The 17,262-nt window shown below is 33.2% G+C and overlaps 1 protein-coding gene and 1 long non-coding RNA gene across 2 annotated transcripts in view; one reads left to right on the top strand and one right to left on the bottom strand.

Moving 5' to 3' along the window:
* Positions 1-17,262, bottom strand: part of LOC306650734 — a 1,184,502-nt gene that overhangs the window by 919,471 nt on the left and 247,769 nt on the right. The window lies entirely within an intron of this gene.
* Positions 1-17,262, top strand: part of CFAP47 (cilia and flagella associated protein 47) — a 400,269-nt gene that overhangs the window by 357,298 nt on the left and 25,709 nt on the right. Inside the window, 3 exon segments of the mRNA XM_079122986.1 lie at positions 1,009-1,164; positions 8,863-9,034; positions 12,487-12,648. Of these exon segments, the coding sequence (XP_078979112.1) occupies positions 1,009-1,164; positions 8,863-9,034; positions 12,487-12,648 (490 nt within the window).

The raw sequence follows: 17,262 nt of genomic DNA, 5'->3' as shown, positions 1-17,262 counted from the left end.
TATATAATTAGTGATTATACACATAAAAAATATTTTGATTTCTAATGAGATGGATTGAAAGTTTCTCCTGTACTTTATATATGAAAATATTAGAATTAAATATAAAGACACATTAATCTTTAATGCTGTATTTTAAATTATTTTGTAGTCAAATTTTAACATTAATTTTAAATAATTAATTATAATTTTGTTTTTAATTGCTTAAAAAGATACATTTTGTAAATCTAAAAGTAATTCAAAAGTGAAAATTCAAGCAGGGTGTGGTGGTGCATGCCTGTAATCTAAGCTACTCCCATGACTGAAGGAGGAAGATCACAAGTTTGAGGTTAGCGTGGGCAACTTGATAAAACTCTGTCTCAAAATAAAAAATAAGAAAGAAAAGACTAGGGGGAAGCTCAGTGGTAGAGTGCCCCTGGGTTCAATTCCAGTAGTGCAAAAAAAAAAAAAATATATGAAAATTTAAATCTTTTACTCAAATAATTTAAGTGTGAATTTTTAATATACCTGTAAATAAATCTAACAGAAATATTTTAAGTGTTATTACAAAATAAATGTTGCTGAACTTAATTCAGGGTATTCTCTATAACATTATAAAAGTGGAACTTGATATTACCAAAATGAACATCCATATTTTTTAAAAATACAAATTTAAATTTCCACAGTTGCCACTTGAGTTACTGATATAACTGTTTCAGATCCTGAATCAAATTTCTGCATCCTAATGTGGTCTTTTATAATCTAGTATATATCTTACAGATTTGTCTTGTCATAATATTTCTACACATTTCTTGCATCCAAGACGTCAATATATGTAGGTATTGCATGAGTGTTTTTGCACGTGCATGAGTGTTTGTGTGTGTGTGTGTGTCTGTTAAGGTCAGATATAATGAGAATTCAAAGTATGTCAATGGTAGTTTTATTTTTCATGACATAGTTCATTTTATTTTATGTCAAGAATGATCATATAACCTAACAGTTAATTTAACTGAAAATATTTGTCTCCTGTAGTTATCATAAAATGTCAATCCAGGAAGAGGGTAGAAGAGAAGGTGGAAGTCACACTTATTGGTGATTTTTTTGGACCAAATCCGACCCCAGAATTGACAGAATTTTTAGTGCTTCCAAAAAGAAATTCATATAATAATGCTTCTGAAGATTTCAATGGTAAGAAAAACATAATCATGGACATTAAAGAAAATAAATTAATTAAAATATCTTGAATTATAGGTTACTGACTGCTCAGTTATATTCATGATCATTTAATTTTCTTTTTTTGTTTAATCATTTTGTAGTCTTCCTTTAAAAATTTTTTTAATTGTGATGGACACAATACCTTTATTTTATTTATCTATTTATATGTTGTGCTGATGATTGAATCCAGTGCCTCACATATGCCCGGCAAGTGCTCTACCACTGAGCTACAACCACAGCCCCCCATTTAATTTTCATTTACAATATGACATTCAAATTAGTACTAAAAGAGTGCTCCATTAGGCTAGTTGTTTTCATATAGAATTTAGCTCAGAAATGACAATAGATATGATTATTACTGGATTTATAAGACATGGATTGTGATTCTGTCAATAATGAGAAGGGAAGAAGCTATAGTAACTTAGTAACTATAATTTCTACTTCCTCTCAACTTTAATTTCTTCCGCAACTCTCTCTTCTGATTTAAGGAATCTCATTGAAGTTTTAAATTTGGAAACAAAAGCCTGAATGAATGTATGTTATTTAAAATATAGAAAACTTGACAAATTAAATGTAATGGCCAAATTGTTTTTAGATAATAGTTAATTAAGTTTATTGTATGCTTTTATTTTGTATTCCATATTTTTATATAAAAAATAAAATTCCAAAATAGGCTAGACTTCAGCTCTTTTAAAGTTATGTTTGAAAGTTTGATATTTGTTGTAAATTTTACTGTGATCTCAAACAGAGGATATAATGCATAACTAAGTAAAGGTTCAAGATTGTAAAATAAAATAAAATTAAATTAATTTAAAATATGTCACAAGTAGAGTGTCCCTGACCTGAAATCCTCAAATCCAAAATGCTGCAAAATCTGAAATTTTCTGAGTAACAATATGATGCAACTAATTGGTATATCACTTGAAATAAATCATCTGGCACTGAGTGAGAGCAATGGATGGAGTAAGGAGATCTGGACCCTCCTCCTATCCACATATACTAATTCAGCAGCAATTCATGGGCAAATTTCCTTTTTAAGAAAGCAGAAACAATTTTAAATGTTCTTGTACCTTGGTGGAATGTGAAACCACATTCATCAAAGCCCGTAGGGAGATTTGGAACATGGTTTTACCAGAGACCTTGCCCACGACATAGAACTTCTCATGGTAATGGTACTAGCAATGATTTCATAGATATATAACACCAAAAGCATAGTAGACAAAAACAAGCATTAACAAGTGGAACTGAATCAAACTCAAAAGCTTCTTCAAAATGAAGTAAACAATGAACGGGGTGAAAAAAAAAAAAAAAACCAGCCCAGAATGAGAGAAAATATTTACAAACCACCTAACTGGTGAGGGGTTAATCTGAAAAATACATAAGGAACTCCTACAACTCAATAATAATTTAAAAGGCCTAAAACCTTATTTAAAAATATACTAAAGAACTTTAATAGACATTTCTCCAAAGAATTATAATAGCTATGTAAAAAAATATGCAACATTACTAATCATCAGGGAAATACAGATCAAAACCACCATGAGATATCAGCATGTCTATTATTTTTTTAGAAATGCAAATAGAAAATGAGTGTTGGCAAGGATGTGGGGAAACTTTTGAAACTTTACACACTGTTGTTAAGAACAAAACTGGTGTGAAAAAACAGTATGGAGGCTTCTTAAAAAATTAAAAACAGAATAATTGTATTATCTACATATTCTGCCTCTGGGTACTTAACCAAAAGAATTGAAATCAGTATCTCAAAAAGATCGTCATACTTCCATATTCATTACAAAATTATTCACAGCAACCAAGATATAGAAACAACCTAAATGTCTATAAACAGATGAGTAGATAGAGAAAATGTGGTATAAACATACAATGGAATGCTATTGAGTTTTTTTTCTTTTTAAAGGAAATTCTGTTATATGTAAGAACATGGATGAACCTGGAGTAACTGAAACAGCCAATCACAGAAAGATAAATACTACATGATATGATTTTATATAATACATTTAAAATAGTCAAATTCATAGAAACAAAGTAGAATAATAGTTGCCAGGGTATGTAAGGAAGGGGAAATGGGTATAAAGTTTCAGTTGTGCAAGATGAATAAGTTCTAGAGAGCTGTTGTACAACATAGTGCCTATAGTTAACAATAGTGTATTGTGGTTTTAAAAAATTTATGAAGAGTGCAAATCTCATGTTACACTAAGTCTAAAGGAAATAAACCTATGGGCCTTTTCTATTTGTCTCACTATTTTAAATTGCTTAAGTTGTACTTCGTCAGGTTGTAAACCATAGGAGTCATAATCCTGCTAATATAAATTGAATAAAGCTTACTACCTGAAAAAAAACCATATCTTCCTACATAATCAAGGTCTGACAGGAAGCTGCCTTCATCATTTTGAAAACTTTGAAAATCATATTAAGAAAATAATCTCTCAAATAGCTCTTGAAAATACTTATTTCGATATGCCTTTTATTTTACTGCTTCATTACTCTTCATGATGAAAAAGAATACTTAATATTGAAAATAACTATATGGAAGGTTTGCAAGCTTATCTCCACCCATTACTCTCTGTAAAATACCTTTTTTCTCTGTTCAATACCCCAGACTCATCTATTTTTGTCTACATTTTAATTTGTGAATCTCCTTCATTGTTCATATGAAGTATGTCCTGCTGCACAGACATAAATCAGTTCCCTCTCGAGTTTATGTATTTTCTCTGTCTCTATAGTATCTAAATATTTGATAAATTGGTTGACCTTATCCTCTTCTTAAGGGCATATGGCATATGACTTGTTTTCTTTCCCGGCCCTATTTCAAGGACATAATTAACTTGCTTGCACTCTCTCTGTATTTTTCTTGGCCCTCCCTTCCCACCTATTTTCTTTTTGAAGGGACAATTCTGACTGGTTAAGCCTGAATGCTATTTTAGTCTTTAGTATATACAAAAGCAAATCAACTGCTTTCCCCCTCATGTAATTTAATTACAGGGTATACCACATTTGAAATAATATCTAAGAGTTATGTTGTCCAGGCCATTTTTTGCTTCCTGTTATCTCTTAAGTCCCTTAGGATGAAAATTAAAGCACTCCTCTGTGACTTGGACTCTGATTGGGTTTCAGGAGTAAAATTTAATCACATCCTTTTCTTTTCTCATCTATGTTTAAAAGCAGCTGAGGAACAGATATGGAAATAAGGCAGATGGAGACCAAAATGTTAGCTTTATTAATTATAAATATGAATTTGAAAGTGAGTTGGCTCTATGGACTTATTTCAGCTTAATGCCTTCCACAGTAACAATTGCATTCATAGCAAACTGACCAGTTATAGACTCCCTGCAGAGACAAACAATCTACACATGAGGAAGGAAAATAAAGTATGAATCCTGGATTCAAAACATTGGGAAAGAAAGAGAAGTGTTGGTTCATCTGTTCATGTTCCATTCCTTCACTCCATTCACCAGTCAGATATGTTGCTTTTACTCTAAGGGCAAGCCAGGGTAGAAGAGACAGGTCGAAGCTGATTTTTTTCCCTACTATGTTCCCTGCAACACACACCTTTTTGTGAGTGAAAAGGCCTCTTTGTGTAAACCTGATAAGTAGGAGTCAAGAATCCCCAACATTCTGTTCCCACCACCCATCTTTTAATCTTCATCATATATTTCTCTGAGTCCAATCAAAATATCAAGCCATATTAAATAAAAATGCGGTGACCTCTCTGCTCTCTATACCTCAACTCCTCATACACACCTTTGAATTAACCAGGATTGGTTGCTTTTATACCTTTATCATTCAACAACATTCTACAAGCATCTTTGCTACCAGATATTATGCTCAGTCTCAAAGATGGCAAAATTAACAAGACACAGACTCTGTTGTCAAGGGATTCAAAAAACATCTCTATTTAATACGTTGGATTTATATACTATATAAATCAATTGATGTTACCCTACTGGGATATTATCATACTTGAATTTTTAGACTGTATTTTGTCTAAAAGATTACAAATCATTCTCTCTGGACAGGATAACCCCTATAATTGTATTTCTTCTTCCTAAGTAATTCTTGGCTCATGTGTTATTTGTGCTTCTTTAGGGATTTGTTCAGTGACTTTCTCTATGGAACTTTTTAATCTAGGAGTAGTTTCACTGTGTGTAACTGCCCATCAGAATCATGCCTCTTATTTCCCGGGTGTTCTATAATTCAGAACCGTTGTTCTTCTATTATATTTTTGTCTGATTTGCTGATTTATGTATCACAATTGTCCCATTTCACCCTAGGCCAATCATCTTGCTGTGTCTTTTTTGAATATAAACTCCCATGTCAGATTTGGTCTATAATCACAAATATTTCCTGAGAACTTTTCACTGATACTCCCGTGACCCCACATTGGTCCTCCAGTCTTTAAAGCTTTTCTCTGTTCCTCTTCACCTTATTTTCTCTGATCAACTCATTCCATCATGACTTCTGTCCTACCTGCTCTAATAAGATCACCATTAAGAATACTGTCAACCTCCCAGGCATGGTGGTGCACACCTGTAATCCCAGTGGCTTTGGGAGCCTGAGGCAAGAGGATTGTGAGTTCAAAGCCAGCCTCAACAACTTAGCGAGGCCCTAAGCAAACAGCAAGACCCTGTCTCTAAATAAAATATAAAAAGGTTCAGTGGTTAAATACCCCTGAGTTCAATCTCCAATACCAAAAAATAAATAAATAAATAAATAAATAAAATAGAATACCATCAACCTTACTTTTTCTGTTTGCCTAATGCAGTGATTGAATTTGTGCTCTGAACTTAATCTGTCAGCAAGTCAGCAAGTTAAAGGAGTTTTTGCTCTTGGTGTTAATTTATTATCTCACTAGCTGTCCCTTCTCCATCTCTGTTGTTTGCCCTCATCCTCTTGTGCCATAGGAAGCCAGCTATTCTAAGTTATAAAGTTTAAAGTCATACAATTTGTGTTCTTTGATTTAATAGGATATTGAGAATATTATTTTACCTCACTGTAAACTCAGTTTCTTCAGCTGTAACATGGAAATAATAGTGGTATCCATTTTATAGGATATTTTTGAGGATTAAATGCATAAATGTATGTGAAATCTTTAGAAAATGCCTGGTTCTCAATGTGTGTTTTATAACTGGAAGATACTACCATTATTATCATTTAAAGCTCTGGTTGGGTATTACAGGATAGGGATGTACTAGAAGGCTCCTTATGAGTCACTGACAAATGACATTAGGAAAAGATAAAATTTCTCGAGACCTCTGCTCCTGAGGAATTGCATATGCAGGGCTAACCCATCACAGTTTTGGATCAATCTCATCAGAAGACAGGTTTTCTGTCATAGTATTTCATATGATCACAGTTATAAAGTTGGGGACATACAATTACCAACCATAGTGATTTGCATTTATATATTTCACTTTTTGACTTTTTCTATGCATATGGTTTGTCAGTTCATAAGTATTATACCCGTATGACTGTCATTAATATACTTGAGTGTTTTTGCTTGTAAAAATGTGTATGTTATTATTGCCTATTTTATTATGTAGAGTGGCTTATGAAGCACTCTGTTGTGTTTTTCATGCTTCTCAAATAAATCCCCTTATAAAATGTAAATAAATACCTTTTAAATAATTAAAAAAAGAAAACATAATCCTCTCGATTGCATTCAATGAGTTTTCTCGGAAGTATACAAAAGAATCATCTATGAAAAAAGTGCAAAGATATGATACCTAAATGTTGGAAAGGATCTGGAATTGGATGATAATCACCAGTTAGAAGACCCAAATCATCCCCAAACCCCACATGGTCAACTATTGCCTACTTTGCTGGCTGCATTTTTTTAAACAAGGTCCTCCCACTCTGTTTCACCCACATAAATTCTTCCTCAATGGGCCTTGCTGGTTTATACACCATGAACAATTCCCACAGATATCTCTAATGAGTACAAGTTTTCTCCTTCACCCTTCAGTTTTGGTGTATTGGTCTCTTCCACAGGAAGCCTTAGCAATCAAGTTCCCAAGACTGTATTATTCTCATAGCCTCCTTTCTCTGTGGTACCAGTTACTACAGAAACAATTTAAAATTGGTTGTCATATTAGCAATTGTCAGTTCCTTCCCTTGATCATAATCTCAATGATTCCTCCTTGCCTCACCTTTTGTCCCCTAGCCAATAAGCACGAATGTATCTTATACTAATAGATCTTCTTATGAATTTAATTATGACATCCATAGTAACAGATCTCTAGAGGGGGTTCAAAGTTTCTGAAACTAAAATTAGCTTCTTATTCCCTAATTTCATTCTGCAACCACCATTCCCATAAAGGCTTCAATAATTAAGCAGAAACAGATGCAGTTATAAAGTACATTCCAGACATGCTTAAAAAAAAAGAAAAGAAAACTTTAGCTGGGGGTGTAGCTCAGTGGTAGAACACTTTCCTAGCATTCGGGAGACCCTGGATTCTAGCTCCAGCATTGGAAAAAAAAAAGTCTCTATTATGTTATTTGAATAAAATGGAAAGTTCATCTCTCCTAAAATACTTTAACATTCTTTAACATTATTTTCTCTGTATGGAATATGGTTCCTATGGGACATTTCCATATTCCAGTGTCAGAACAAATAGATGTAGACACATTGATAATATGGTTATTGATGGGGATAATTTCTGATTTTGTCAATCACTTGAAAATCAGCAATTTAGGAGATTAGAGATTTATTTTGATGTGTGCTGTTATAGCCAAGCTATCATTCAGAGCTCAGTAGCAAAATTTAACATTAAGTACTTCTAAAAAGTGGTCTGGCATCTGTTAAAACTGCTTAGAAAGTACTATCTGTTCTGAATTAAAATAATATAATCTAAGGATCACTTTTAGCTTTATACACCAGAGACAGACTTTGGAAATGAACTCAGTTGTGGATTAAGTCAAGTCATGGTTCATTGACCTTTCTTCTATTATCCACATTCAATAAACTTCTTGATTTGTAGTTTGGGCCACTTACAAGTAAATGAAGAGTAAATTTAATACATATTTGTGTCACTTATCTCCATGATAATTCTGCATTTAGGATATTCTTTTGCAGTGGACAAAATACTATTAGTCACCTCTGATAAGCTGCTGGTTAAAAAAGTGTTGCTAAATATATTGTCTTTAAATTTCAAGAATAAAACATAAAGAAAACTTTTATTAAAATATATCTAAAATTGAGAATCCTGCTGTAATAGTTTGGCATGCTGTTTTGGAATTGTTTAAATTGAATTAAAATCAAATTTAAACCTTCATATATTTCACATCTATAGACTTTTAATATACATTTATAATATAGAGTACATCTCATGTCATTTCTAGTTCATAGTTAATATTGATCATTAATTTCTATTGGGATTTTCCTACTTCATAATCCAGAACTATAAGGATTTAAGGATGGCAAGAATTGTCTTCTATGTTTACTTTTTGTATTCATTCATTTATTTATCTTTTAATGAAATATAAATATTATTATATAACTGGTAATATACTAGACATTATGAACACAGAGCTAGATAATTTATGGTCTCTCCTTTCTTCTAAATACCTGCACATGACTAGTGTTGGCATATAAATTGATGTTCAATTTCTGCATATTTCATTAAATTGAAATATATTTTAATCTTGATTTCCTAGCAATTTCTAAAATACGTGAATTTGAATATGAAATAGAATTTGAAGCTGAAGTTATGAAGTCTAACTTGGAATCCTGTTTGGCTTTATATTTGATCAACAAAAGCTGTAATACCAAACATGAAATGATATCATTGGTCTTCAATCTGACATTTACACCAAAGAAACCATTGAGGTAAACCTGCTCTCCTCCTCTTTTTCTTTAAATAATATTATTACTCTCAACTAATTATCTAATGTTGCTAACTAAATTAATCTAACTAAATTAAATAAGGTTGATTTTTATTTCCATCTTTCAATATTTGGATTACATTACTTCTTTGATGCTATTAAGAGAAATGTTTGGGGTTAAATTATTTCCAGCTAATAAACTAAGAAAAGTATTCTAATGTTGCCCAAATGGTTGGAAATCTAAGCTATCCTTCAGACACTGACCTCCCTAACTCATTAGTGTCACGTTAACAGAAGAGAACCACTCCCTATTTTATACCATCTTTTTTAAAGAAACTGACCGAGTGATGTACAACAGCAATATATTTCTTAATGCTACTTTTCAGAACAGAATCAGTTCTAATGATGAAAATGCCTAAATTATTGTAACTTCTTTCATTGCTCTTTACCACTTAATACCATAACATTACACATCTGTTATTAAAATGTAAGTGGAGGTGTAATAATAGGCTTTGTATGTCTGTCCTTTAGGAAACTTCATCCAGTGGCTTTATATTTACTCTGGGCTACTGACACTTATCAATTATAAATATTATGTCATGTCACATCTGAAATAAGGATTTTTTTTGTGTTTGAAGAGATATTGATCAGAATCAATATATACAAAATATAAAATAAAGCTTGGCAATGAACAAAACAACTGAAAATATTACTCATGCTTTTAATCACCTTTAAACTTTACAACTGTGTATTTGATATAGATATGCATATATTTAAAGTGGTTATGAATATGTGAATATGATTCTAATAGCAAAACAATACCAGAGTCATTTTCAGGAAGCAGCAGTAAATTCAAGCCACAAAAAAATAGTGCACTATAAATGTTGACATTGCCTCTTTTATATTTCATTTTCATAGTTTTCAATGTTCATTTGCTAGAATTTTTTTACATTTATTTATGTAATTGTATTAGTTTAATGGTATGGAATATCCAGCAACAGCTAGAAGGAGAACAACATTATCATTGGTGAATATGGAACACAGATCTAAACAGTTTTTTAAATGAGAATTGATATCATTCGTCATGTTTTATCTTCAGAAAAACTAATTATATTAGCTTGACTTTTCTCTGGAAACTTTTACCTGTTGAAGATCTGAACATAATGAGAACCCCAAATTATGTTTGAAATTTGGAGGCGATAACTTAGAATAGATGATATCACATATATACATTGTTGTGAATCCACATTGACCAAAATCGTGCCATCGCTGAAATTAAGTAGTCTTCCCCACTACAGGCCTCAAATGTCAATGTGGTAATCTCATGCTTTCTCAAAGAATTGGCCTGACGAATGGAATTATTCAGCAATAGTCATTTGAATATGTACATTAATTTACTAAAAAATCATTTGATTCCTACAAGAAACAAAATTCCTGCACTTTCAAAGTGTTTCGCTTAGTGAGATTGATAGATAACAGAAAAATAAATGTATAAGTAAGCAAGCAAATTTCAGAATGTCCTGAGAAGGAAATAAATAGGGTACATAGAACTATTGAAACATGTACATCAGATAAGGTGGATCATTAGGTTTCTATGAAGTGATGTCTGAATTAAAATCTTATAGATGATAACAGCTGGGAAAAGCATTTGAGGTGAGGAAAGAATGCAGAGGACATGGAACAAGAAATGTTTGGTATAAACAAAGGAAGAAATAAGGTTGAAAAGAGTGGTTGGGTTCTTATCATTTAGGGTCTTCATGCAATAGATCCATCTTTTATGCTAGAAACAATAGGAAACTATTGAAGGATTAATATTAGGAGAACTGATTTAGGAAAACATGTATACATCATTCATAAAATTCTGTAAGTGTTGGATAATGATCTGATGTAACTTAACAACTGTGTTTTGTACACATATGTACATGTTCATTTATTTCTACTATTCCCCGTTTCAAATATATTTGTGATAGTTCACTGGAAGAGAGACTGAAATAAGAAAAAAAAACAAAATAATAGGTCGAAATTATGGAAGTTCTCTCTCTTCCTTGTAAGATGTGTGAAAATTAGTTCTTGAAAACAGTGCAAAGAGAGGAATACAGTTTAATTTTCTATAACAAGAAAGTGTGAGAGAGGTTTAGGGTTAGGGTTTTATTTTAGATGTGTTAACTTTAATGATACATCACTAGACATTGGCCAAGTTATACTGCATAGTACTCCATTGTTTCTATGTAATGCACTTTTTTCTTACCAGCATCCTATTGAAATAACAGTTTAAAATTTTTGCTACCACTTTTTTTTTAATACCAGGGATTGAACCCAGGGGTTCTCTACTACTAAGTCATATCCCCAGCCCTTTTATTTTGAGACAGTGTCTCACTAAGTTGCTTAGGACCTCACTAAGTTTCTGTAGCTGGCTTTGAACTTCTGATCCTCCCTCAACTTCCTGAGTCACTGAAATTACAGTTGTACCCAGCCATTCCTACTTTTTTGGAAGTATAAACAAGGCTATCAAAAATGCAGAAATAAACATCATACTTATTACTTCCTGAAATATTGGAAGCACATCTCTAGGGAAATTACTAATAGTGGAATTGTTGGTTTATTGTGTGCTGTGTTCAAATTTGGTAAAATATTGACCAGTTGCTGCCCAAATGGCTGACCAATTTTTTACAACTACCTATAAAGGAAAAGAGTTTCCAGAGCTATCCTTTCTGATACTTTTAGGTAATCAGTTTGAGATTTCAATTTTCAATCCTGAATTAGGATATTGCAACCACATTCTTATGTGTTTGAGTCATTTCCACCATAGGCAGGCAAACAAACAAAATCATTATTCAATTCCCACTACTATCCTGTCTCTCCACTCTTCACTTTAGCCAAACACTTTGAAAGTCTATCTTTGTTAACTTTCTTCCTTAACTGCCATTCAATTATATTGCTATTCTGCAACGTGTATGTGGTCTTCACCAATTACAGTTTACTTTTTAAAAAAAGATTCAATTAATTTGGAGCTTTGCAGATGTTAGCAGACCATATTAGTCACAATGGTTCATTTTGACAAAAAAATCCTCAAATGGAATATGTATTATTATAAAACTTGAATCCATTTGTCAAGTCTACTCTGGCATTCTTAAATACCATGATATTCTATGGTGGTTACAGAAAATTTGCAGAGTCCATTCTACATAAACTACTGGTTTTTAGAAAATAAAAACCAGATAAGATACTTTACAAAATAATTACCTCAAAGGGATAATGATAATATAAAAATTATCCACAAAGTATTTCTAAAATGTAATTAACAGTCATCTACATTATTTAAGAATTATGTGACCCAGTGCTTTTGATGAAACCTCAAAGTTTACTTACATTTTGATCTTAGATATTGATTTTCTATGTTTGTTCTCTTTTCTTGTGTCTCCATAGTAGCTTTTAAAATCTCTTTTTATATTTAAGGTCTCACATTACACTAAAAATTGAGTGCATAACAGATGGAATCTGGAAGTTTCCCATGCTGTTGATTGCTACTGAGCCTGATGCAGATGATATCATTGACATTGAAGGAATTGGTTTACTTAAGGAATCTACTACTGACTTTAGACTGACAAGTCAGACAAGGTAATATATCAACCAAAAGTATGTAACTTGTTTTATTATGTAATTTATGCTGAATTGTGGAATAAAATTTAAGATAGAAAATCCTATAGGTCATCTTTTCCTGGTTAAGCCAGAGTGGTATTGCTGCTATGACTCGAAGCTTTATAGACTTCATAAATGTTTATTTAAAACTTGGAATATAGAGTCTACAATGTGAAGCAAACGTAAATAATTAGATATTTAAATTTAGGATAATATTTCTATTTGTTTTCAAAAGATGTTTCAATATTTTATTTCAAAGACAGATGGATCATTTTTTAGTAAATTTTAATGGTATTGGAACATCAAATGGTTTGACTAAGTAGAGGTAATTGGGTAGCCTATACAGATTCATTTTGTAACCAACTCCTATTCCCATACCTAATCTTATGCAAACACTGATTTGTTTTCTATCCTTATAACCTTGCCTTTTCTGGATATTTCATATCAATGAAACAACATAACATGTGGTCTTTCACATATGATTTCTTGCAGTTTTTATCTGAAGTTCAGTAGTTTTTATGAATAAGTACCTCTCAGTCTGTTGTTTGCATTTGGTCAATTTTCAGACTACTAAAATTGTTGTTTTTAATGGTTATCCATCTTAGAGTTACCACTGGGGGAGAGGATTTGTTTACCTCATCTAGTCAAGTGGGAGAGAATTCTGTATATTTTAAATTACACTAGAGTTCCATATGAATTTTGTATTTAAAGTAGTAAGATCTGTTGCTAATTATTTTAATTTTCTTTACTACAAAGTTCATGTAAGTCAGATCTCTTCCTTTTTTTAAAGAAGGAAAATTTATTTTGGCTCATGGTTTGAGAGGTTCAGTCCATGGTACGCTGACTCCATAGCTCTGGGCCTGAGGTGAGGCATAACATCATGGTGGAAGGGCATGGTAAAGGAAAGCAGCTCAGAGCATGGTGCCAAGTAAGTAAAGAGGCCTCTTCTCACCAGGGCCAAAATATATACACCAAAGGCACACCCCCAGAGACCTATCTCCTTCAGTCACACCCTATCTACCTACAGTTACCACCCATTTAATCCATTTAAGTGGAATAATTCACTGATTATAAGTCTTATAATCTAATTGTTTTACCTCTTTTCAGAGGTATTGAGGTAATACATGTGTATATTGTCTCATGCATAAGCTTTCAGGGGATGTCTCATATCTAAAGCATAATATTCCACCCCTGCTTCCCCAAAGCTCATGTGCATCTCACAATGCAAAATACATTCAGTCCATTTCTGAGAGTCCCCCAAATCTTAACAGTTACAGCATTACCAAAATTTCAAGTCCAAAATCTCTTCAGAGACACAAAGAAAACTCTGCTCTTTTCCATTGTAGGGATCAAAAGCAAGTTACATATATCCAATATATAATGGCACAAAATAAACATTTCAATTCCACAAGGGAGAAATAGAAGCACAGAGAGATTTGATAAGACCAAAGCAAGACCAAAATCCAGCTGGGCAAACAAATTCTGTAGCTGCATGTCAATCCAATCATCTGGGGCACATAGCATCATGATGTTCTCTTCGAAGAGTTTGCATAGCTCCACCCCTATGGCCTTGCTGGTTACAGTCACATGGCCTCTCTCTTGTCTTGTTTCTGCTCCATTCCTTCTTCTTTCCTCAGCAGATATCACATGTTACTGGACTCTCTTAAACTTGAGGGTCTCCACTACAACTTTGGCTTCCCTCTTCTTCACATATCATCCTCTCATGGGCAGCCCACAGGAAATCTATCCCTGCTACACTTTGCCTGGCCTCCCAGGCCTTCCTTTGAAATCTCAGTGGGATCCTCCATGACCTCCTAACTTTCAGCATCCTGCATGCCTGCAGACCTAGCACCATGGATTGACATAAAGGTCTGCCATCATCTCAAGCAGTTGCCAAGCTTCCTGGGACAATGGCTGGGTAACTGATCACAGTGAAACCGTGACACCAACACCCACCCCCCCACCCCCACCCCCCCACCCCCGTGCAAGCAACGTGCCTACATGGGCTCTTCTCAGGAATTTTCAGCCTTTCACACTTTTCACACCTTTCAGCCTGAGATGGGTGTGGTCTTGCCAATTCCCGAGATGCCCCCAAACCATCTTTCCTATTGTTGCTAGGTAAAGCACTTAGCATTTCTTTAGTGACTGTAATCTCTTTTTAAAGCCACAATTTCCTTAAGTATAGTACTATTCTTACACTTTTCTGGCCAAACTACAAGTTTTTCAAATCATTCTGCTCTTCTTTCTGCTCCTGATTATCGCCGTTAATTTGGCTGAAAGCTATCAGCAATTCTCATGCCATCTTTTAATGCTGTGCTCCTTTGAAATTTCCTCCATCAAATTAATTAGTCCATTACCTTTAAATTCAACCTCACAGAGAATTTCAGGATCTGGGCAAAATATACACAATTTCTTTGTCAGAACATAACATGAATGGCTCTAGTCCTGTTTCCCATAGTCTTCCTCTGAAACCTCATGAGCCCAGTCTTTCCTGTTACAGTTCTATGGGTATTCTGGTCTTCTGAGCTCCCACTAGAATCACTTACTAAGCTCTGCCTTCAACATGCTAAAGCTTTTCCAGCTTGCATCTCTAAACTTTTCAAAATTCTTCCCCACACAGACCAACTCCTAAGGCTTCTGAACTACGTGGTCAGATTAGTCACAGCAATAACCTGATGTCTTAGTACCAATTCGTTTTAGTTAGCTTCTTTCTTTGCTATGATCAAAAGTCCTGACAAGAACAACTTAAGAAGAAAAGTTTATTTTGACTCACAGTTTCAGAGGTTCGGTCCATGGTCTACTAACTCCATGGTTCTGAGCCCACGCTGACACAGAATATCATGGCAGAAGGGCATGGCAAAGAAAACAGCTCAGGACATGGCAATAAGGAAGCAAAGAGCCAGATCCCTTCTTAATAAGGGTAAGATTGTCCTCTCAACACAAAGAGCTAAATTTTGGTGAGTGGAGAAATAAGGGTTTCATATTACTGAGTCATAGTGATCTACACCAGACCTAAGAAGCAGGAATATGAGAAAGAAGTACTAAACTTATTGTTTCTTTTTTCTAAAACTGATAATTTGACTGCCTATATTCCTTGAAGGCTACAGCTGTGCACTGTATTTGCCACCAAAATGAATTAATCAAAGGGACTGCTATGCATGAATTCATTCTACACACTTTGGTCAAAAATAAATGACAGTGAAATGTATAATCACCTGTTGTATTTGGAGCCAGATGACAAAAGGGAGGAAGATCACAAACTTGGACTTGGTTGAGAATTTTATTTATCAAGGACTCAATTTGTAATTAGGCTCTCTGAAAAATAAACTGGGGCATATCTAAGCAAAACCAACTCTTACAGTTACTGTTCTTATAGAGCATAACAAGATCTTTTCTGTTTATCCAAAAAGGAATGCCAAGTCATCATTTCTTTTGCCCATTTCACAGTTGGATTTTTTTTTTTTTAATTTTACTGTTGTTTTGAAAATTCTTTGTACATTCTTAATGTCAACCTCTTAATAGAATTTTGGGGATGCCATAGATTTTAATCTTGCATAAAGTCCAATTTATCATTTTTCCCTTTTTGTAACATACTTCCATAGTCATGTCTAAGGACTCTTAGCATTAAATACCAAAGACTTTCTTCTGTGTTCTCTTAAAAACTTATATCAAACTTAAAACAGTGATGTAAGTCATCATATGTGTATGGTTGTGGTTTAGGTAGAAGTTTATTATTTTTCCTATGAATGTTAAGTAATATTTGTTAAAAAAGACCATCCTTCCTCCAAGAAAGTGATTTTGCTACTTTGTCAAAAATTAAGTGGATATATTTATATTGATCCAGTTTTGGGTTTTCAGTTCTGTTCTACTTATGCTCTGCCAATACCATACTCAAGTAATGTGATTCCCTCTCATGATTATTTCTTTTCAAAATTGTTTGTTATTCTATTTCCATTATCTTTCTATATAAATTTAACATAAGCTTGTCTGTATCTACAAAATATCTGCTTTTCTTTTGAAAGGAATGTATTAAACCCATAAATCAAATCACTGATATTTATAATTTCCACTATAGTATTTCATATACTACTTTACTAAACTCTGTATTTACTGTATTTATGAAAGTATACCATATATGGTACAGTTCATTTATTTAGACCTTTGACTTCTTGCATCAGTCTTTCCTAATTTTTAGCTTATAAATCCTGTACAAGTTTTAGACATTTATAGGTAGACATTTCATTTTTGGAGTAAGCATAAATGGCATTGTGATTTTAATTTAAGTCTCCACATATTTATTGCTAATATAGAGAGGATACAATTGATATTTCTGTGTTTTCTTTGTATCCTCTGAATTTGTGAAGCAATTATATGTTCTATAAGCATTGTTTTGGGGGCTCTGTGGCATTTCCTACATAGACATTCATGCCTCCCACAAATTTTCCAATATGTATGACTAATTTTCCTTTTATGCCTATTGCCCTGGTAGGACTTTCAGTACTATATTGAACAGGGGTTATAACAGTGGACATCACTGCCTTTATTCCAACTTAGGTGGAAAGCATTCAGCCTTTCACCATTAGTTATAATGTT

The sequence above is a fragment of the Sciurus vulgaris genome (assembly GCF_902686455.1).
Source record: "Sciurus vulgaris genome assembly, chromosome: X".
Classification (NCBI taxonomy): Eukaryota; Metazoa; Chordata; class Mammalia; order Rodentia; family Sciuridae; genus Sciurus; species Sciurus vulgaris.
This window is presented reverse-complemented; position numbering and strand designations above follow the sequence as displayed.